At 44.3% G+C, this 24,268-nt stretch overlaps 1 protein-coding gene across 1 annotated transcript; it reads left to right on the top strand.

Annotated features, from left to right (window-relative positions):
* The first annotated feature begins 8,980 nt into the window (after positions 1 to 8,980).
* Positions 8,981 to 23,442, top strand: LOC121005182 (oocyte zinc finger protein XlCOF7.1-like). Its single transcript, XM_040437763.1, has 6 exons — positions 8,981 to 9,123; positions 9,510 to 9,643; positions 11,443 to 11,591; positions 14,676 to 14,867; positions 14,950 to 15,070; positions 21,534 to 23,442. The coding sequence occupies exons 3-6, from the start codon at positions 11,520 to 11,522 to the stop codon at positions 23,150 to 23,152; spliced, it is 2,004 nt and encodes a 667-aa protein (XP_040293697.1). The 5' UTR covers positions 8,981 to 9,123; positions 9,510 to 9,643; positions 11,443 to 11,519; the 3' UTR covers positions 23,153 to 23,442.
* The last annotated feature ends 826 nt before the right edge of the window (positions 23,443 to 24,268 follow it).

The following is a 24,268-nucleotide window of genomic DNA, read 5'->3' as shown; positions in this document are numbered from 1 at the left end:
CCCCACAAAAAGTGTAATATAGAGCAACCAAAAATCATATGTACCCTAAAATAGTACCGACAAAACTGCCACCTTATCCTGCAGTTTCCAAAATGGGGTCACTTTTTTGGAGTGCATCAGTGGGTCTTCAAATGTGACATGGCAACTTAAAATTATCCCAATAAAATCTGTCCTCCTTTCCTTCTGCGCCCTGCCGTGTGCCCGTACAGCAGTTTACGATCACAAATGGGGTGTTTCTCTGTTTGGCTGTTAACCCTTGCTTTGTTACTGGAAAAATGGATTAAAATGGAAAATCTGGCAAAAAGTTAAATTCTGAAATGTATTCTACATTTTCCTTTAATTCTTGTGGCACACCTAAAGGGTTAACAAAGTTAGTAAAATCAGTTTTGAATACCTTGAGGGGTGTAGTTTCTAAAATGTGGCCATTTATGGGTGGCTTCTATTATGTAAGCCCAACAGTGACTTCAGACCTGAACTGGTCCTTAAAAAGTTGGTTTTGGAAATTTTCAAGATTTACTTCTAAACTTCTAAGCCTTCTAACGTCCCCAAAAAATAAAATGGCATTCACAAAATGATCCAAAAATAAATAAAGTAGACATATGGGGAATTAAAAGGAATAACTATTATATGAGATATCAGTATCTGTTTTAAAATCAGAGAAATTGAAATTTGGAAAGTTGCACATTTTTCCAATTTTTTAGTAAATTTGGTATATTTGTTTATATAAAAATGAAAAATATTGACTGAAATTTACCCATATCATGAAGTACAATGTGTAACGAGAAAACAGTCTCAGAATGGCTTGGATAAGTAAAAGCGTTCCAAAGTTATTACCAAATTAAGTGACACATGTCAAATTTCCCAAAAACGGCCTGAAGGGGTTAATATTGCTTACAATGTAGTGGGAAGCTGAAAAAACCCCAAAAACTAATAGGGTGGAATTGGAAAAAAAACACAATCCAACCACACTTTTATGGGTTTTGTTTTTATATATTCTTCCCAGCCTATGCGATAAAACTGACATGTTGCCTTCTTTCTCTGGGCCAGTACCATTACAACAATACCACATTTCTATTGTTTTTCTTTTGTATTAATAAAAAAAAAAAAGTAAATGGCATAGACAAATTATGACCCCCACAACATTTTTATATTTATGTCTATGGAGCTGCATGAGGGCTGTTTTTTTGCGGGGCTATCTTAGTTGTTACTGATACCTTTTTTGGATTCTCTATGACTTTTTGATCACTTTTTATTAAAAAATTTTGAGGAGATAAAGGAATGAAAAAACAATGAATAGGCCATTTAGATTTTTTTTTTCTCTGTTACATCCTTCACCGCATGGGATAAATATGTTTATATTTTAATAATATGGGCATTTTGGAACAGAGCGATGGCTATGATTTTATTTTATTTTTTTAATATGAGGAAACGGGCTCATTTGAATTTCTATATTTTTTAAAAGCATTTGGGACTTTTATTGTGTATTTTAAGTCCCTTTAGGGAACTTGAACATGTGATTGTTAGATCTCTTGACCCATAGACTGCAAATAATTACCAATGTAGCCTATGGGACCTTCTATGGAGCCCTGCCACATGCCTTCAGAGGGACTGAGGCTACCAAAACGAATAGGGAGCCATTCAGCCTGGGAACAATGCTCCAAGGGAAAGCCTCAAATGCCGTGGTAACAACTGACCACGCAGCATTTGAGAGATTAAATGTTTGCGACCAGCGTTATCACTGATCACAGACATTAGCTCCAGGTGTCTGCTGGGTGAAACAGCAGATATCTGACAGCTATGGTGCCCGCTCCACTCAGGACATGTACAGTGGCGCTTAGGAAGGGGTTGAAGGGGTTTTCCAGAACTTAGATGCTAACAAGCTTTACTCAGGATAGGTAATCAATATCAGATTGGGGGGGAGGGTCCGACATCTTCACAAATCAGTTGCTCCGGGCAGCCGCTAGTGCCAGAAACTATACAGTGAATGGAGCTAGAAAAAAGAAGGCTCCATACATTGTGTAGTGGTCGTGCTGGGGTACTGCAGGTCAGCTCCCATTCAAGTGAATGGGAGTTGAGCTGCAGTATACTAGAGCTGGAAACTACATAGTGTATGGAGTCTTCAGCTCCCAGCTCTGCACACTGCATAGTTTCCAGCCATGGCAGCTGCCCAAAAAAACTTATCCGTGGTGGTGTCGCCAACTGGCCTCTAATAGATTTAGGCAGAGCAGGATCCACATGTATACTGTGTCTGCTCTATTTGTCACCTAATCTGAGTATAGCTCATCAGTATCTAAGTCCTGGAAAAATGTCAGAAAAGTGCGGGTACCAGAAAAGGGTACTGAAGAAAAGGGAGAGGAGGTGCCACCACTCTCTGTTCACTGCAATGGGAGTTCAAAAAATGGCGAAGCACTGGCTCAGGTATTTCCGTCAGTCCCATTGCGGTGAATGGAGAGGTGGAGACTTGTGTGGCTTGCTCTCCATTAAATGCTGTGGGAGTTCCAAAAATAGCTGGGAGTGACGCTCGGCTATATTCTGGAGAGCAAGCCACGCATGTGCGGTGTTCTCTCCTTCACTTTCAGGTCCCTGTTTTTGAGATAGGAGTGGTTCCCTGATGTGGCACCTGCACCTATCTGAAATTGATAGCATATCCTGGAGATATGCTATCAATGCACTAGATGGGAACATAGGCGTGCACACGGGGTGTGCCTGGGCACACCCTAATCCAGCTGACTCAAGGTTCTGTCAGGGCCGGGAAGCGCGGAAAGCACTATACTCACCTATTCATTCCTGGTCCTCGGTGCTCCACTGTGAAGGCTGTGCACAGTGTGAGGCCGCGCTGTGACCTCACACTGTGCGCACCCACATAGCAGACTGTACAAGAGGATTATCGATTGGGGGGGCGGTGAGGAGCGGCGGCATCCGGAGCAGGAACGGTAAGTGTTTTTGTGACGGTAACGTACACTACACACAGGGGGGAGGATAGTGACCACTGCGCTCCACCCTCACCCCTGGCCCTGCCTCCTTGCCTCGCAAGTCCTAATGACAGGGGACAACTAGACGGCAGTCTCTAACTTAGGATACATGCTGGGAAGACAGACAAGACAAATAATGGAACGTGAACGGACCGGGTCAATACCTAGAGAGCTACGCAGTACTAAGGAATGAGCAGAGAATAGTCAGGAAAAGCCGAGGTCAAATACCAGGAGAAAAACGAAGTACAACAGGAGTCCGCAAAGAATCGTCAGGTGGAAGCCGGGGTCAGGATACCAGGAGAGATGCGCAGTACAGGAGGAGCAGGCAGAGAATCGTCAGGGAACACAGGATCAGGTAAGTATGCAGGAACAAAACAATCACCAGATACCTAAAATTAACAGGCAACCTGTGGCCAGCAGGCTGCCTGTATTTATAGTGGGGAGTGAGGGTCATGTGACGTGGCCAGCATCACATGACCGACAGACCGACCAGTCGAGCACAGAGTGATCAGCTCGGCGCTCAAGGCAGACCTAGGAGCAGGGAGCCTCCCAGCTAGCAAAGCTGCCCTGGGAACAAGGTCAAACACAGATCCTCGCTCCCGAAGCTAAGCAGCAGGTCTGCGGCTGATGGGAGACCGAGTGCGCCTTCAGCACCCCATTACAGTTTTTTTTTTTTGGGGGGGGGCTGATGGAGGCACTGGGGGCTGAAGAGGGGCACTGGAGGCTGATATGAGGCACTGGAGGCTGATATGAGGCAATGGGGGCTGAAGAGAGGCTGCTGGGGGCTGAAGAGGAGCACTGGGGGGCTGAAGAGAGGCTACTGGGGGGCTGAAGAGAGGCTGCTGGGGGCTAAAGAGAGGCTGCTGGGGGGTTGAAGAGGTGCATTGGGGCTGATATGAGGCACTGGGGGGGCTGATATGAGGCACTGGGGGTTGAAGAGAGGCACTGGGGCTGAAGAGAGGCTGCTGGGGGGATGAAGAGGGGCACTGGGAGCTGAAGAGGGGCACTGGGGGCTGATATGAGGCACTGGGGGGCTGAAGAGGGGCACTGGAGGCTGATATGAGGCACTGGGGGCTGAAGAGGGGCACTGGGGGGCTGAAGAAGGGCACTGGGGCTGATATGAGGCACTGGGGGATTAAGAGAGGCTGCTGGGGGGCTGAAGAGGGGCATTGGGGCTGATATGAGGCACTGGCGGGCTGAAGAGAGGCTGCTTGTGGGCTGAAGAGAGGCTGCTGAGGGGCTGAAGAGGGGCACTGGGGGCTGATAGGCACTGGGGGGCTGAAGAGAGGCTGCTGGGGGCGGAAGAGGGGCACTGGGGGCTGACATGAGGCACTGACGGCTGAAGAGAGACTGCTGGGGGGCTGAAGAGAGGCTGCTGGGGGGGCTATGAGGCACTGGGGGCTGATATAAAGCACTAGGGGGTGATATAATGCACTGGGGGCTAAAGGGGGGTATTGGGGGCTGATATGAGGCACTGGGGGCTGAAGAGGGGCATTGGGGACTGATATGAGGCACTGGGGGCTTATATGAGACACTGAGGGCTGATATGAGGCACTGGGGCTCTTATCTGAGGTCTCATTGGGGGACATTCACATTGGGGTCTGATCTGAGGTCTTATTGGGGTCTTATTAACATTTGGGGTCTTATTGGGGCTGTCAGCTGAGGTCTGATTAACATTGGGGGTCTGATTGGTGGTCTGACCTCAGGTGTAATGAAAAATATTTTTTTCTTATTGACCCCCTCTAAAACCGTGCGTCTTCTGGACCGGATCGTCTTATAGGGCAAAAAATACGGGTACGTTTAAAAATTATTTCTTCTCCCTTCATTATATTGATAGTGCGGGTCTGTATGTATGCAGAGTGTATTTGTGTATATACAGTGCTGCCCATAATTATTCATACCCCTGGCAAGTTTTGACTTAAAGTTACTTTTATTCATCAAGCAAGTCATTTTTTTGACGGGAAATGACATAGGTGTCTCCCAAAAGATAATAAGACGATGTACAAGAGGCATTATTGTTGGGAAAAAAACATTTCTCAGCTTTTATTTACATTTGAGCAAAAAATACAAGATGTTCTGCACTGTGGAAAATCTCAGAGGATGTGGTCGGAAGCCAAAAGTGACACCTGTGCTGGCCAGGAGGATAGAGAGGTAAAAAAGAATCCAAGGATCACCACCAAGGCCATCCTGGTGAATCTGGGCTCTGCTGGTGGCAATGTCTCAAGGCAGACAATCCAACGGACACTGCACACCGCTGGGTTCCACTTCTCCAGATAAGGCACACAATAGCTCGCTTGGCCTTTGCAAAAGCTCATCTGGACAAAGAAGACGACTTCTGGTCTTCTGTGTTATGGTCAGATGAAACAAAAATTTAATTCTTTGGTCACAATGATGTTTCCTTCATTTGGTGTAAAAAAGGAGAAGCCTTCAACCCAAAGAACACCATCCCCACTGTCAAACATGGTGGTGGGAACCTAATGCTTTGGGGGTGTTTTTCAGCCAATGGACCAGGGAACCTAATCACAGTAAACGGCACCATAAAAAAAGAGCAATACATGAGGATTCTCAACGACATCAGGCAGTCTGCAGAGAAATTTGGCCTTGGGCACCAGTGGACATTTCAGCATGACAATGACCCAAAACACACGGCAAAAGTGCTGAAGAAATGCTTAGCAGACAACAACATTAACGTTTTGGAGTGGCCCAGCCAGAGTCCAGACTTGAATCCAGATGAGAATCTGTGGAGGCAGCTAAAGATCAGGGTGATGGCAAGAAGACCGTCCAACCTGAAAGATTTGGAGCTCGTTGCTAAAGATGAATGGGCAAAAATACCTGTGGAGACATGCAAAAAGCTGGTCTGCAATTATACGAAGCGTTTGATTGCTGTAATAGCCAATAAAGGCTTTTCTATTGATTATTGAGAAGGATATGAATAATTTTGGACTGTTGGAATATTTTTTTTCCCACAATAATGCCTCTTGTACATCGTCTTATTATCTTTTGGGAGACACCTACGTCATTTCCCGTCAAAAAATTACTTGCTGGTTGAATAAAAGTAACTTTAAGGCCTCTTTCACACGGGCGTTGCGGGAAAAGGTGCGAGTGCTTTGCGGGAACATGCGCGATTTTTCCTCGCGAGTGCAAAACATTGTAATGCGTTTTGCACTCACGTGAGAAAAATCGGCAAGTTTGGAACCCAAACCCGAACTTCTTCACAGAAGTTCGGGATTGAGTTAGGTGCTGGGTAGATTGTATTATTTTCCCTTATAACATGGTTATAAGGGAAAATAATAGCATTCTTAATACAGAATGCATAGTACAATAGCGCTGGAGGGGTTAAAAAAAATAATAAAAAATGTAACTCACCTTAATCCACTTGCTTGCGCAGCCCGGCTTCTCTTCTGTCTTCTTTTTTGCTGTGTGCAGGAAAAGGACCTGTGGTGACGTCACTCCGGTCATCACATGGTCCGTCACATGATCTTTTACAATGGTGATGGATTATGTGATGATGACCGGAGTGACGTCACCACAGGTCCTTTTCCTGCACACAGCAAAGAAGAAGTCAGAAGAGAAGCCGGGCTGCGCGATCAAGTGGATTAAGGTGAGTTAAATTTTTTATTTTTAACCCCTCCAGCCCTATTGTACTATGCATTCTGTATTCAGAATGCTATTATTTTCCCTTATAAACATGTTATAAGGGAAAATAATAATGATCGGGTCTCCATCCCGATCGTCTCCTAGCAACCGTGCGTGAAAATCGCACCGCATCCGCACTTGCTTGCGGATGCTTGCGATTTTCACGCAGCCCCATTCACTTCTATGGGGCCTGCGTTGCGTGAAAAACACACAAAATAGAGCTTTCTGTGATTTTCACGCAACGCACAAGTGATGCGTGAAAATCACCGCTCATGTGAACAGCCCCATAGAAATGAATGGGTCCTGATTCAGTGCGGGTGCAATGTGTTCAACTCACGCATTGCACCCACGCGGGAAAACTCGCCCGTGTGAAAGGGGCCTAAGTCAAAACTTGCCAGGGGTATGAATAATTATGGGCAGCACTGTATGTATATATGCGTGTGTGTATGTGTATATAATATATACATACATACACGTGGGCGGCGTGTTTGTGCTTTAGGGTGCACACCCTAATGCAATAGGCTGCGTACGCCTATGGATGGGAATACCTCTTTAAGTGTGCAAGACTCCCACTGTGTGCATGTACTGAAAAGGGAACATGCAATGCAGGAGCAGAAGAACGCTGGCTGTGCTTCCCCCATAGACAGATGGGAGAGATCATTAGTCAGTATCACTACCATACGTCAGAGGGCAGCTCTTATTGGCGACCATCCATTAGCCAGCGTTCTTCTGCTCCCAAATGGCACACCCCTTTCAGATACCTGCACCTGGCACCCAGCAGGTTCATTGAGGCTTGTAGTAAAGTGCTGGGGCTCTGCACAGGCAGCGGAAACTTACGTCTGACCAGGGAGCACCCAGAATACTTTTACCCAGATTACACCCCCTCCCCCACTGATATGTTGTGGTGCCCTAGATGGTCTGCTACGTCTTGCCCCAGCCTAAAGCCTAGTGGGTGGAGGGACACAATCCCTTATACCACCTGTACCTAACATTCTGGTATAGAGCAGTCTAAAACCTAGTGGTCAGACTTTTATACCTCTATAGCATCCGTTTTTTTCTAAGGCCCCTTTCACATGAGCGAGTTTTCTGCACAGGTGCAATGTGTGACGTGAACGCATAGCACCTGCACTGAATCCTGACCCATTTATTTCTATGGGTCTGTGTAAATGAGCGTTTTTCTCATGCATCAGTTCTGCGTTACGCGAAAAACGCTGCATGTTCTATAGTCTGCGTTTTTCACGCAGCCCTGGCCCCATAGAAGTGAATGTGGCTTCAGTGAAAAAAACATTGCATCTGGAAGCAAGTGCGGGTGCGATGTGTTTTTCACTGATGGTTGCTAAGAGATGTTGTTTGTAAACCTTCAGTTTTTTAGCACGCGCGTGAAAAATGTATCAAAACGCATTGCACTCGCGCGGAAAAAACTGAACGCAATCGCAGACAAAACTGACTGAACTTGCTTGCAAAATAGTGCGAGTTTCACTGAACGCACCCGGAGCCAATCCGTCACGCTCGTGTGAAAGAGGCCTATTTTCAGTCTGCGTCTGGTTCACATTTTTGCAAAGCGTACGCGGACCAATTCAGTTTTGTGGAGCCAAAAAAATGCAGACAGCACACAATGTCATCCGTGCGCCCCTTCTGAAAATGATAGAAAACGTCCTATTCTTTGCGGACAAGCATTTCTACAAAGAAGTTGCGGGATAGATGTCAATTGTCCTGAATTTGGCGTGAATGTCCAGGAAAATTCTCGATGTCCGGGGATGAAACCGCCGGGACCTAGGCAAGGTCGGTGTGTTCCTGGGGCCCTGATATTACCAACTGAAAGCTTGGTAAGTATCTAGCCCTAGTTTGCAGATCCGCAAAATACATACCTCCCAACTTTTGAAAATCGCAAAGAGGGACAATATACGCCGGCACGCATTGCAGCAGTTTTTTTCTAACTCCGCCCTAAGGACAGATTCTGGGCAGCGGCTAGCTGAGCGTAGTAAGCTCCTTCTGGAATCCATGGGACTATTTATTTTCTTGCACTTCAATATTCCTTTAAATATCAGCACATAAATCATGGGATTATAGATACTGTAAGGTCCATATTGCCCCAAATAATGAAGTTCTGGTCTAATATACAGGTAGAAACCATACAGACACTTTAGTAAGGAGCAGTTTAGTACTAGAACATAGGTCCAAAAGAGGGACACCTGGGAGGCATGAGGCACAGGGACCGCTAGGACCTAACATCCTTATATAGAACCTATTGGTCAGGGGACCAGGTCGCTTATACCGCTAGGATTTCCAATGCGCTTACATAGCTCCTCCCTTCGTGAGTATTGGCCCTCTGGAATGGGCGGAGACTAGGCATCCCTGTCATGTGACGGTGATGTCATGAAGGTCCTTCTCGAGAGTAGGAAACAGCCGCTACCTCAGGAAATCGATCTGTCTTCATCATTTTGTCACAGCTTATCAGTGCGTTTGGCGCGGGCGAGTGATAGGCATAATATGGTTCCTTCAGTCTCGTGTTTTGGTAACTACCATTTTACTTGAGCTGTTTAGACGACCTAGTGTTACTATGTTATTTTTAGCTCTGACCCTCCCGAACCAGGACTTCTCCCTCCGAACCTCCAGGGGTCGCTGTACTCCGTCCTGTAGCCTTTATAGTGCTGTAACACTAGAGGTCACTGCTTATGCTTAGAACTGTCTCTAGGACACGGTAGAATTTCTAATGCAGCTTCCATATTTTGGGAGACAGAGTATGATTGATCCTTATATAAATGGTTTTCTCGTGGCTTGAAGACAGCTGCTTAGAGTATTTGTTATTTATTCTAGTTGTGCCTTGTGGGACAATATTACAAAAGGAGAAGATGAAAATAATTGGGGTCAAATATTATCACTTTTTGCTTCTTCTGGTAGGCTTCAGGAAGTACAAACTAAAGGACTATAAATCCCAGAATCCCGTGCTGTATCACTTCCAGTGTGGTGTGAAGTGTTATGGAGGTGCCTGGATTTCCTATAAAGCTGACCTGTAGTGAAAGCATGCTAGGAGGGTAAGATATGACAAATGCATTACATCACTTAGATTGGTCATGGATGTGGGCATTTCATAATGGAATAGTATTACAGTGGACATAATTCCTGTCCATATGCTCTATGGTTGTATATGTACATTATAGGAGGGCACCCCCCACTTAGGACCCTTTTCTATTAGCCAGAGTGGAGTGCTGCTGGGAAAAAAGCGTCCCACGCTCTGAAAGACCTGACCCTTTAAAGGGGTTGTCCAGAATATTACTATTGATGGCCTGTCCTCAGGATCATCAATATCTGTCTGATGATCAGCTGTTCTGCAGCTCAACCCACCCTTAACAGAGACGTGGCATGACAAAACATCTGTGATCTGTCTGCAACTTACTGTCACGCGACTATATTAGAGCTGTGGCTGTAAAAACTCAGTTGCACATGACTGGCGTTGTGGACTATGAAGGCAATGTTGTAGGTGGAAATCCCGATGGCAGGTGCCATGTAATCAGTCCGTATATGTAGGGCTTCTGATCTTTGTATGAGGGGGACACAATTCCTATGTAGTCTCACCTTTCAGAGTCAATCAGGTTCACCCGTTTGTAGAAAATGCAATATTCACATTTGGTGTTTAGTACTCACGATAAGTTGCGCTGATCACAATCTTTTTGCGTGTAGAGGTTCTTTCAGTGGCATCCCACAGCTCCACCACGCTCCAGCAGTATCGGTTTCGATTTACAGCGTCTTTCGGGATCTCATCCAAATTCTCGTGGATTTACCCACTGAGGAAGAGATAAGCTATCTCGAAACGCGTCTGGGCGGAATACCTGTGCGTTAATCAACTACGTAATATACATGGCCATGTACTAAACCTCACCGTCAAGGAATACAATACCGCTTTACTTACGAAACTAACAGACGGACCAAGTCTCACTAGAATTGGGACGAGATCCCGAAAGACGCTGTAAATCGAAACGGACACTGCTGGAGCGTGGTGGAGCTGTGGGACGCCACTGAAAGAACCTCTACACGCAAAAAGATTGTAATCAGCGCAACTTATCGTGAGTACTAAACCCCAAATGTGAATATTGCATTTTCTACAAACGGGTGAGCCTGATTGACTCTGAAAGGTGGGACTACGTAGGAATTGTGTCCCCCTCATACAAAGATCAGAAGCCCTACATGTACGGACTGATTACATGGCACCTGCCATCGGGATTTCTGCCTATGCAAGCATGCCTCTATACATATAGAGAACCAAAGTAGAATTCTACTCGTACAGTGAGATCAATTGATGAATTTGTCATTTTTATATTCTTTATTTTACTATTTTTACGTATATCTTTTATTGAATTAGATGTATTACACTTAGGTATATTGCAGTTTTATTATATAATAAATTTGTACGTTTCCACATACCCTCGAAGTGTTCTGAGTGCCGGTTCAATTTCCTAACTATATATATATTCAAGAACAAGGGGTGTTTCTTTCAACCTGAGCACCAGTCATGGTTATCCACAGTGACCCATCTGTATACTATACATAGTACACAATGTTGTAGGTGACTTGCGACAAAAAAAAAAATCTGACTGTTGTGGGGTGACCCCATAGACGATTATTACATGCAATGTCAGAGTACAGCATAGCTGTTGTCATGTCACTGTAGCCCCTGCCTTACGCTGCATATAGCACTTTTCTGGACCCCTCGCTGTGGGACCACGTCACTTACCATAGCCTTTCGTATCCTACTTTTTTAATAGATCCTGTGGGAAAAAGGTCAGAATGACTTTCTATGTGATTTTTTTTTTTTTTTTTTTTCTTATCTGTGTAGATTTTGATCACCTCTTAATGAGACGTTAAGTAAAGCATTTCACATTTCCAAGCCTCACTTCAAGTTGCCCTTCTACAATGGACAAAGACCACATTACTGAAAAGATACTGAAACTCACCTTGGAGATCATCTACCTGCTGACTGGAGAGGTAAAGGATTCTGGGAACGCATGACTGGTATCCATGTCAATACAATAGAAATGAAAGAGCATAGGGGTTCTGGGATTGTTACCTTTGTGTGATAAATCTATATTACTATGACATTATCATGACTGGAGCGGTTCTGGTGACCTGTATCTAAATGACTAAAATAGTGACTGTAGAGATGACTCTTGGCCAGGACTTTGCACTGACATCGCCAACTCCCTGGGCACCATACAGTTTCAGGAGCCTGGCGGTCAATCTAAACCTATGTCCCATGGTGCCTAGGAGGCTTTCAGTGACTGACAAGTGGAGAGTCTGGGGTGTCCTATGGGTAAAAAAATGATTAAGCTTCTGTGTTACCAAATTGCACTTTGGACTGTGTGAATCTCCATCAGACCTCAGATCAGACCCTCACATTTTCAGCAGACCTCAGATCAGACCCTCACATTTTCAGCAGACCTCAGATATCAGACCCTCACATTTTCAGCAGACCTCAGATCAGACCCTCACATTTTCAGCAGACCCCCAATCTTTATCAGACCTCAGAACAGACCCCCAAATCAGACCCCCAATCTTCATGAGACCTTGGATCAGACATGAAATAAATAAAAGAACCAACCTCTTCTGCTCTGGACAGCACCGCCACTTGTGAGCTGCAGCTTGTTCTTCCTGCAGAGCTGCATGGTGATCTGACATTGCATACCGTCAGGTCATAGTGCACACTTGCGCGCACAACGTCCTAATGCGCCCGGTCAGGACACAGAGCAGCGCCAGCAGAAGACCAGGGAGCAGTGACTATAGAGAGTGCCATAAATCCACAAGCTAAGCGCCCTAGGTGGATCTCCTTCCTATATCACTCTCTGCTATCGGAAACTCTACTGAAACGACCTGCGTTTATTGGGAGTTGGGAGAAAGAGCTTTTTAGGTCCTTTACGGACGCAGAATTGGTCACAATAAGGCTCAAATCACATGGGTTCTCCAAATGTGTGCGCATACAGGAACACTCCTTCAAGTTGTTAACCAGGTGGTATAACTACCCGAAAAAATTATTTATATCAGGCCTAGCTCAAAGCGACAGTTGTTGGAGATGCGGGCAAGGATCTGGTTCCCTCCTGCGTATCTTCTGGGAGTGCCCTATCATTCAGGGGTTTTGGAAAATGGTGGAAGGCGAGGTCAATCAATTGTGCGGGACACATATCAAGTTGACTCCAGAATCGGTCTTGCTGTGGCTACCCAATGAGACGTGGTTCCACTCTTCTTGTGCAAGCCGCTCGTTTGCTTATCCCTCTAAACTGGCTCAGTACAGTTATTCCTTCTAAAGAGCAATGGCTTGACAAAGTTAACCAAATATATAGGCTAGAGGAGTTGGTTGGTTGGGCAGCTAGGAAACGTGACCTCTTTCTCAAACTATGGTTACCCTGGAAACAATATCTGGAAGCCCAGAGGGCCAAAAAGTGAAATTTGGAAAATGTACAACTATGCCACTCACTTCCTGTCCACGCCGCCTCACCCTAGTGGGGCTGTGTGGATGGAGACTGGGTAGTCTTCCTTGCCAAGTGTCAACCCAAAGGTTATCAGTCTTCCCTATCACATTGTCATGCATTTGCTGATTTTGGGTACGAGAAATTGACCTTTTATTTAGTCTTTTATTGCAGTCCCCAGGATTGGACTCTTATATCTGTATGCAAAATGCAGTCTGTTAAAGTGATTGTATCTATTGAACTATCTGTCTCTACCTCATTGTAAAATCTGACTATCTAAGGAATTGAATGTTTGAAGATGTACCCTCTGTTCATCCTGACAAAACTTTAAATAAAAATATTTAATTAAAAAAATGTCCAAGCCAGCCATATATGTAAGATAGCTGTCAGCCCACGGCTGTCTCTCTCAGTTCTCCTATAAATGTTGAGACTTGCTGAGCAAACATGTTTATTTCAATAGGAAGAGGAGAATAAGCCACTGCCCGGTACCTCTGATGGCTGACACTCTCCAAGGCAGAAAGTAATGGTGTCCAGTTTTACCCTGTATGGAGTAAATCAGGAGGCTGTATTCTGCCCACTTGATTTATATTATTTTTACGAGGACGTAGGTGACAAGGATAGTAGAGTTACACCGGGTATCGATACCCAATCTATACTTGCTATTTAATGATACTAGGCTGTGCTACGGCCTCTATAACAGGGCAGGGCAATCCCACAGGTGCGGCACCCGAGGGGTTAATTGCCTCAGTTTGGCGGATCGCATGCCCTGTTGCTTGAGGCGGGTGCCGGCGGCGGCTGCCTACACTTGAATTAATGTGTTAAAATTACATTCATTGGTGGCGCAGTGCGCCCTACCCCAGTATTAGAATCATTGGTGGCGCAGTGGCCACAGGCGCTCCCCCTCATTGTTATATTTATTGGTGGTAGTGGCCATAGGGTCCCCTCCCCTTCTCTTAATTGGTGGCAGTTCCGATCGGAGACCCAGCAGTGAAATCACGGGGCTCGGATCGGTTACCATGCCAGCCAGGATGCCACTGAAGCCTTGGCTGCCATGGTAAGCTCCCTGCTGCTGTGTGCACAAAGCCCAGGGCAGCAGGGAGAGTGTGAAATTCTATTCACCCTAATAGATTTCTATGAGGGTAGATAGGACAAGGGTTCTAGCCCCTAAGGGGAGTAAAAGTTAAAAAAAAAAAACACCAAAATACTAAAAGTTTAAATCGCCCAATTTTACATATAAAATTTATAAACAATTAAAATTATATATTACAGATCGCCACGCCTGGAAAAAGTGCGAACTATTAAAATATGAAAAAATATTTCCTATGCGGTGAACGCTGTAACAAAAAAAAAAGTCACCTTGTCCCTCCAAAAATTAGGACAGGACTGTTCTATTATGGGCCGGACATTCCATAAAATGCGGAATGAACGTGGCTTTTTGGTGTTTTTATGTTTTTTCGTGTGGTATCTAGTATCGCAATACTTTTTATGGTATCAAAATCAAATCAAAATTTTAATATTTAGATAACTCTAAAGGATAGTGTCACCATATGGACTGTATGAGACTGATATTGCTATCATTGGGTTATATTTCTCCTATAATACTTTGCAGGATTACTCAGTGGTTAGCAGAGCTGGTAAGCATGTTGGAAGCATCCGTCGCACACCTCGTCAGACAGGAGAGTTGTGTAAGGTGATAAGCCCTATCACACATCCTCCACCTTTGTCAGAAGTTCATGAGAAGAACAATAATCTGAAGATCTTGGACCTCACCAACAAGATCATTCAGCTGCTGACTGGAGAGGTGAGTGCCACCAGGAATGCTGGGAAACTGTATGATACCAAGGGAGAATTTGATGATGACTATATCATTGTCTGTGTGCCAGGTTCCTGTAAGATGTGAGGACGTCATTGTCTGTTTCTCCATGGAGGAGTGGAAGTATGTAGAAGGACACAAGGATCTCTATAAGCACATCATGGAGAACCACCCGTTTCTTGGTTCCAGTGGTAAGATCTTTATCATCATCACTTTATATGTTTAATTTCATTGATTTAAAGGCGTACAAGGTAAATTCTCACAGTGTCCAGTCAATGCTGTCAGTATTAGTCTGTGGAGGAACACCCTACTGGGGACGGTTACACCTAGTTGTCAATTTACTTATGTATTTCTTGTAGGAATGAGAACACAGTGTTAAGTATAGATGCTACATAAATAAGGAGAACTGACAGGTCCTGGTAAAACTGTATAGGATGCTCGTAGAATACCCTATGGAGATACAGGAGTATTCACGTAATTTCTATTTTACATCGTTAGGATAATAATGAATGGATCAGTTTATATAATAACCAGTGATGCATCACAAGTAAATACCAATAATATATCAATATATGGTCAAATCACAATACGAAAAAAGCTCACTACTTGGTAGTAGGTCACATGTATTAAAAGCTTCCGGCGCATGCCCCGTGTCCACCTGCTCCACAGAAGTACTTCTGCCCACCACCAGAACGGGGTGTAAACGATGCAGCCAGTATGGAGAAAATCTCCACATCATGCCCTCGCCCACTCAGCTGTGAGACACATTGTAAGCTCCCAGAGCGGTGACATCTGTCATGCACTCTGCCTCTGTAAAGTATATGTCTACTTTTAACCAAAAATGTAGGACCATTGGAAAACCATGAGAGATATCTGGGATTTATTGTGGTCACACTTATATGCCAGTGAGGCAGAGCATCCCATATGAAAGCGGCTAGATCTCCACGGTGGAGTTATTTGTCCCTTACTGTGCCTCACATTTCTGTCCGTGTAATCCATGTGTGTGAGATATAAAAGGGTACTTTTTGCGTGTGTAAGTTGCCATTATTCATGAGGTCGTAGGCATTTCATTACGTAGTGTTTATAATTTCTGTTTCTATTTCTAGCAAAATGGTTTCTCCTCACCATCACTCTTTTTGCACCTACCCATAAATGAAATGATTTGTCCAGCTTAGCTGCTGACAACCCCAATCTCCCACTGAGCCTGCCCCATGCCCGGCTGTTTCCAGTCTCTGCAAGCCATGGCAGCAGCACAGTCATGGCGGGAACGCAGACAGGATTTTTTAGTTTTTGGCCACACAGGAATCTTAGGTCCCTCAGTTTCCCATCATTCTCCCTAGCTACTCAACACAAACCTCCTTGGTCCCAAAAAATAATGTCCCCTTAACAGTAATATTCCCCAATAGTGGGCACAATTAGAGATGAGCAAATTTCATATTTTGAAATTCGTTCACGCTTTGTTTACTGGTAAAAGGTGAATTGCGTTATGGATTCAGTTACCACGGATCATAACGCAATTGTATGACAGAATGCATAACGGAATGCCTTTAGAGGCATTCCGTTATTCATTCCGTCATAATAGAAGTCTATGGGCTGCAAAACGGATCCGTCCCGTTTGCGTTATGCAGGGGAGTCCTCTCCTGCATAACGGAAACCGGACAGCTATGTTATGCAGGCCATAGACTTCTATTATGACGGAATGAATAATGGAATGCCTCTAAAGGCATTCAGTCATAGAATTGCGTTATGGTCCGTGGTAACTGAATCCATAACGCAATTCTACTTTTACCACCAAACGAAGCGTGAACGAATTTCATAACATGAAATTCGCTCATCTCTACCCACAATAATAAAAAATGCCTCTCCTAGTGCCCCCAGTAGTATATTGCCCCATTAGAGACTAGGAAAGAGATAAACAAATAAGACACTTAACTGGCACCTGTTCAATCCCATCGTCTGTGATGCTTTGAAAGCCAAAGACCTTCTGATGCCTGCTAGCCTGAGATGCCTGCGTCCTGCCGCAGACAGTCGCAATGGCTGTCCTGGCTCATCAGCTCCAGTGCCCTGCCACAGTTTTAAACCGTATCAATGTCCTGAGGACTGTAATACATTTGAATTCAGGACAGCAATCTATGCCTCACCTCTCAGTCACCGCCCTGGTACATAAGGACCTGACATTGCCATGGAGCATCGGGTCCTTAAGTGCCTGGACAGCAACCAAAAGAGTTGGTTACAGTATTAATAAGGAACTTAGGAGGTTGCCGGTGGTTTGGACAGCCTGTTGGCTAAAAGGCTGCCAGAAGGTTTACCTTTACTACCGTGTTATTGTATGCACAGAAAAAAAGGTGCACTGATGCAGTTCAGCCTGGCATTTACCAAATGTAGGATCTTATTATATAGGCATAATATGAGCATCAAAAGAAAAACAACTTCCAGCATCCAGGCCATAGTATAATCCATCCACGTTTATTAATTTCTTTAAAAGTCCATATGGCAGATAAGAATCACAAAGCGGTCAACGCCTTTCAACGTGTTGTCTTAATAATGACTTAATATGAACATATTCTTACAAAAAAATTGGCTGATGGTTGGAAATGTTCAGGGTTTGATAAGGATTAATATGTAGATTCTGTGGCACAAGTGAGTTGGACCTGTGGGACCATCCAGCTATCTTATGTGCACGGAGATGTGTTGATTCTCATACTGAATTTCTGTACCCAAGATTTTTGTTCTCAATGGGGGTTACTTGCCGCCAGAGGTCTAACAGCAGTTTACTCCCCTCTCCCTATTGTAAACACATGGCAACTGTGCATATGTATAGGGGAGTCGGGAAGATTAGCTGTAGGATGAGCAAGCTGTAAGGCAACATCTATAGAAGGCGTACCATCTCCAGCAAGTGATGGCGTGCAGTCCTCTCCACCAGATACCAGCGAGTGACAGGGCAGATGCATACAGATCCTCTGTGTGTAGTGTCACTACCCTGGGGTGGATAAGGGGAAGGAGAGGATAATGGTAATAAAAAAAGATAGGGTAGGTGAAAGTGAGGAAAGGGCAAACAATAGAAAAAGGGGAGAGGGAGAAAATAATATAGAAAAAGGGAAAGTAGGGTAAAGAGACAAGGGGCATGTGAGAGGGGCAAGAGAGGACAAGAATGTAAGATAGGGTGAGAAAACATGAGCATAGCTGGGAGTAAAGGGATGAAAGGGTACATGAGAGATGTGAAAGAGTGGGGGAAAACTAGGGAGAGTATGAGATACATGACATCAGAGAGAATAAAGAAGAGATATATAAAATGAGAAAGTGAAGGCGCATGAATAAAGGGTTGGATGGGGAGAAAAATTAAGGGATAAAGATAGGATAAGAGCGGGAACGAGAGGGTAAACCTGAAAGGGACAAAGGCAGAAAGGGGATTATGGATAGGGAGAGAGCAGCAGGGGGCGATAGAAAAATAGAGAAGGGGAAAGAGGGACAATAAAAAGACATGGGCGAAGGAGAGAGGGGAAGTAGAAGAGCGGGGAAGAAATGCCAGGGGGATGAGAAAGGAATAAAAGACTAGAGAAGAAAATTTGAAGACGAGAAGATAGGATGTGGGAGATAGAGGAAGAATGAGGGAAAGGGAAAGAAGAAGGGAAAAAAAAGAGAGGAGGCATGTCAGCGAGAGGGAGAAAAAGGGATGAGAATGGCAAAGAACATAGCTTGTCAGTAACATAGCTTGTAAGGCTGAAAAAAGACATTTGTCCATCCAGTTCAGCCTGTTATCCTAAAAGTTGATCCAGAGAAAGGCAAAAAAAAAACTGAGGTAGAAGCCAATTTTTCCCACTTAAGGTGAAAGAAATTCTTTCCCGACTTTAATCAGGCAATCAGAATAACTCCCTGGATTAACGACCCATCTTAGTAGCTATAGCCTGTAATATTATTACACTCCAGAAATACATCCAGGCAGGGCCGGTGCTAGGATTTTTGCCGCCCTAGGCAAGATAAAAATTGCCGCCCCCCCATCAGATGATCTGCCCATATCATGACATCACATATGTTCCACCCCTTTCTCAGCATTTAAATTAAAAGAACTGCTATGTTTCCCTTAGGGTTAATCCAGCTTCTTGTAGCTGTCTCCCTGACAGCCGCTAGAGGTGCTTCCGCAATTCCCACGGTAATTTTCACAGTGAGAAGACGCGGAACATAGTTTTGAATGTGTGCGCATGCGCAGCTGAGAGGAGGATCGGGGAGAAGAGTTCCCAGTGCCGGCGCTGGAGAAAGGTAAGTGGCTGAAGGGGTTTTAACCCCTTCAGCCCAGTGGGAGGGGGACACAAGGGTGCCCCACTCCTAACAACTATATAGTGCCAGGAAAATTAGTTTGTTTTCCTGGCACTATAGTGCTCCTTTAACACCAGTACTGCACAGTGTCTTTTCTCTGCAGGAACAGGCTATAGACACCAGTACCACTACATTAAACTGTAGTGGTTCTGGGACTATAGTGTCCTTTTAGGCTCCATTCACACGTCCGCAATTTCGTTCTGCATTATGCGGGACGGAATTGCGGACCCATTCATTCCTATGGGGCAGCACGATGTGCTGCCCGGACACGGAATTGCGGATCCGCACTTCCGGGTCCCCACTTCCGTTCCGCAAAAAAATAGAACATGTCCTATTCTTGTCCGCAATTGCGGACAAGAACAGGCATATTCTATTAGGGCCGGCAATGTGCGGTCCGCAAAATTCGGAACGCACATTGCCGCTTTCCGTGTTTTGCGGCTCTGTGTATCCGCAAAACACGTTGCGGACGTGTGAATGGAGCCTTAATGTGAGGTAAATTAGTTTCCAATGTAGTATTAATAACTAAACAATTAAATAATAAACATATTGCATTGTCTACTTACCACCAGGACAATAAGATGATCTGGTCTCTGGCTGCAGTCTGGCTCTTGGTCTGGCTCTGGGGACTCCCTTGTCACTCTCTTCTCCCTTGTCACTCTCTTCTCCCTTGTCACTCTCTTCTCCCTTGTCACTCTCTTCTCCCTTGTCACTCTCTTCTCCCTTGTCACTCTCTTCTCCCTTGTCACTCTCTTCTCCCTTGTCACTCTCATTGCCCCCCACCTCTATTGTAGCGTGGCCGAGCTCTGTTCGGTCCGCGGTACAGGAGCATTTGTTTCCTGTACCCGGCCAGACTGACAGGAAGTGCTCACTTAGTGTGCACTTCCTGTCAGTCTGGCCGGGTACAGGAAACAAAAGCTCCTGTACCGCGGACAGAACAGAGCTCGGCCACGCTACATTAGAGGCGCTTCCCTCCTGTCAATCCCTCTCTTCAGGCTGCGCCCGGGCGGTGCACAATCGGACGCACCAGCCCGGGCAGTACGGCAGCCGCCCCGGTGCGGGGAAGGGCCCGCCGCCGTACTTTAAATAAAAAAACTTGCGGCAACGTGTTTTTTTTTTTTTTTTTGATTTTTTTTAAACCGCACAGGGCCGGCGCCCGCTGCTAAATTGCGCCCTAGGCGGCTGCCTAGGTCGCCTTACAGGTGGCGCCGGCCCTGCATCCAGGCCCCTCTTGAATTCTTTTAGTGAACTCACCATCACCACCTCCTCAGGCAGAGAGTTCCGTAGTCTCACTGCTCTTACCGTAAAGAATCCTTTTCTATGTGTACAAACCTTCTTTCCTCCAGACGCAGAGTATGCCCCCTCGTCACAGTCCTGGGGATAAATAGATGATGGGATAGATCTCTGTACTGACCCCTGATATATTTATACATAGTTATTAGATCTCCCCTTAACAGTTTTTTTCTTTCTAATTTTGATAATCTTACAGGGTACGACATCCATTGTCTAGTCTAGAATTTACCTCCTCATAGAAACTGATTAGATTAGTTTGATAGGACCGATCCCTCATAAACTTGTCCTGATACGACCTTATAACTTATTTTCATTAAAATACTCCAATTGAACTGCAGAAAACTGTTGTCTTATGATGTGTGCTCTAGTGGCCAGTTTGAAAGCTACAATATTTCAACTTTTTTAGGCTGAGGCTACATGACTATTTTGGTCAGTTATTTCCATCAGTGATTGTGAGCCAAAACCAGGTGTGGGTCTAAACGCAGAACAGGAGCAGATCTTTCCCTTGTACCTTATGTCTGTGTAGGGTTCACTCCTGGTTTTGGCTCACAATAGCTGATGGAAATAACTGACCAAATAACTGAAATGTGAACTTGGCCTAAGTTGAACTGTGACCCCATTCAGTTCAGTGGCTGCAGTGCTACACTGCAATCAGTGGTCACGTGATGGGGATCGCAGCCACGATCACTGCATAGCCCCAGAATTAATATGGATAGTCACATAAAATAACATCAAAAAACATGCAAAATTACTAAAAATATGTTTATACCAAAAACCTGAATTAGTAAAAACATATGGTAATTTATTCCTGTGGATAAGTTTCCAATTTATTTTTACATGTTTTGAACATTTTATACGATATATAGACACATTTTATTTAACCCAAAATGTATAGCCCCTTGAAGTGGAGATGTCCCTGCCTCATTATCAAGCAATTGTCCTCTAGTTCAATAAAACCATCTATGAATCTTTATGCTGTAGTCATTGTGTTCTCTATGCATTTCAAGTGTTATCATCTTCCAGTTTTGATCTGTATTTATGTTTTTCTAGCTTTTTCAAGCTCTGAGAACTTGTCAATGAAGCTTAATCTCCAAATGTTAACCCCCGATACTGCATATAAGGATCATTCATCAACATCATGTAAAAGAACGGTCAAAAACAATGTTTTTGAAGATATTCAAGAGGTAACTCTCCAAGGAGAGCGTGACCAGTTCACCTGTACAAAGTACACACAGACAGAACCCGCTGACTGTGGAGAAGATGTATTGTGCGAGGACAAAGAAGCTGATGTTGTTTTTGTGCCTACAGAAAATACTCTGATGGGATGTTCCTCTGATGCCTCCAAATCATATAATGAACAGAATCCTAAAGACTCTGATTTTTGCTTGCTCACTGAACAGATACAAAACGCACCTTATCAACAGGGAAGCGCGCTGGAGCCTGGTGAAGATATTTACACGCCGACATGTCTCAAATCTACACATCTTACAGACCGGCCAACAGAATGGGTAACCAATGTAAACTTTGTAGAATGTCCTATAACCCCTCGCCACATAAATAGCAAATATACGTCTAGTTGTATTATTGAGGTTGCATCCACTTGTGAAGACGGAGATGTCCTCAGCAAAGATGTTTTCACTCCCGCAGACCATAAAACATTATATACATCTGAAAAAATGGAAGAGACGCCCATGTCATGGGGAAAGGATGTAATATATACCAACATTTATACACCTGCAGAACTGACACAAGCAGATCTAAATAATATAAAGAAAGAACTGGATTCATGGGAAGATGGAAGCCTGGAGCTCCAGAATATATATATAGCTCCAAAACCTATGGAAGAAAAAGCTCTGTACACTAGCGGCAGAGGTGATGCTGTACAATGGAATGGAAGTCAGGCCCACAGAGACTCCTATCAATTAGTGGAGCATGCATTGCCTCGTATTAAGACAGAATATGAACAAGGGGATTTTAAAGACGACTATTTAACTCGGGGACAAACCCAATCTACTCATGCTCCAGTTCATCCAGAAGATGCAGATTCAATTAAAAAGGAAAATAAAAATATGTCTGTGGTAAGTTATACTACAGATGATGAAAATGATAATGGTAGACCAGCATACGATACATCCCAAATGTATAGTTGTTCTGATTGTACAAAATGTTTTTCCAGTGACACAAATTTAGCCAAGCACAGGCTGATGTGTAGAGGTCGAAAGCCCCATGTCTGTTCCGGCTGTGGAAAATGTTTTGCCAGCGCCTCCTATCTTGTAATACACGAGAGGATTCACACAGGAGAGAAACCATACTCCTGTTCTCACTGTGGCAAAAGCTTTACTCGGAAACCAGATCTAATCCGTCATGAACGGATTCACACAGGGGAGAAGCCGTTCGCCTGCCCAGAATGTGGTAAATGTTTCACTAGTGTTTCCAATATATTTATGCATCGGAGAATTCATACAGGAGAAAAGCCTTTTCCTTGTGCTGCATGCGGCAAACGTTTCATCAAAAAGTCTGATCTGGTCCGCCATGAGAAAATTCACCTGCCACAGGAGCCTTTGCCTTGTTCTCTGTGTGGGAAAATTTTTGCTTCAAAGACTATCCTAAGTAAACATATGGCCGCTCATGCCACAGAAACGCCAGAGACTGCTCAGGAGGGCAGTTAACTTTTATTTATTTTTTCCTGTAAATTGTGTGAAAAAATTTGAAATTTATTTTATATAAAATACATGTATGGTTTTTATGTTGAGTATTTAGATGTGACATGAGAAAATAATGGGCCATGTAGTATGTGATGTTTCTGGCTATAGTTATATGACCTCCAAACACAAACCGCCCAATTGTAGCATTTAGTTGTCTGAAATCAAAGTTCAGCTACCTCCTCCGCTCTAAAAAAAAAAAAAAAAAAAAAAAAAAAGTCACTTTTTCTCACCCATTGGAATGCCAAGTACATGGTAATGTTGGGCAAATATTCCAATCACAGAACTGATGGATTAAAAATGATATGTTTTGCCATACATGTGCAGTCCGGCTCAAGGCTTAGGCTCTGTGCACCTATTGTGAGAGCTCTTCTTAACGCATTACTGGGAAAAGCTTTTGGCGTGCATGTTAAAAGTATCCATAGGGCTCCAACGGCCAAAAGTGTGGCGGACTGCACTTACCTATACAGAGTGCCACCACACAAAAAAAACTGTATACCATGTGGTATAGGGTTTGTGTGTTTTGTTTTTTTTTGTGTGTTTTTTTTATTTTTTTTTATGGTCAACATATGCCATACTTTGGAGCCTTCTTTCGGAAGTATATGTCAGGAGCACATCCCTCTGATGTGCACAGAGCCTTATTGCATAGTGTCTCAATCCATCTTACAACCATCAGAATACATATATACTCACCTAAAGAATTATTAGGAACACCATACTAATACGGTGTTGGACCCCCTTTTCCTTCAGAACTGCCTTAATTCTACGTGGCATTGATTCAACAAGGTGCTGATAGCATTCTTTAGAAATGTTGGCCCATATTGATAGGATAGCATCTTGCAGTTGATGGAGATTTGAGGGATGCACATCCAGGGCACGAAGCTCCCGTTCCACCACATCCCAAAGATGCTCTATTGGGTTGAGATCTGGTGACTGTGGGGGCCATTTTAGTACAGTGAACTCATTGTCATGTTCAAGAAACCAATTTGAAATGATTCGAGCTTTGTGACATGGTGCATTATCCTGCTGGAAGTAGCCATCAGAGGATGGATACATGTTCTCATTCTGTTTACGCCAAATTCG

The sequence above is a fragment of the Bufo bufo genome, chromosome 6 (assembly GCF_905171765.1).
Source record: "Bufo bufo chromosome 6, aBufBuf1.1, whole genome shotgun sequence".
Taxonomy (NCBI): domain Eukaryota; kingdom Metazoa; phylum Chordata; class Amphibia; order Anura; family Bufonidae; genus Bufo; species Bufo bufo.
The sequence above is the reverse complement of the archived record's forward strand: the minus strand, read 5'-3'. Positions and strand labels throughout refer to the sequence as shown.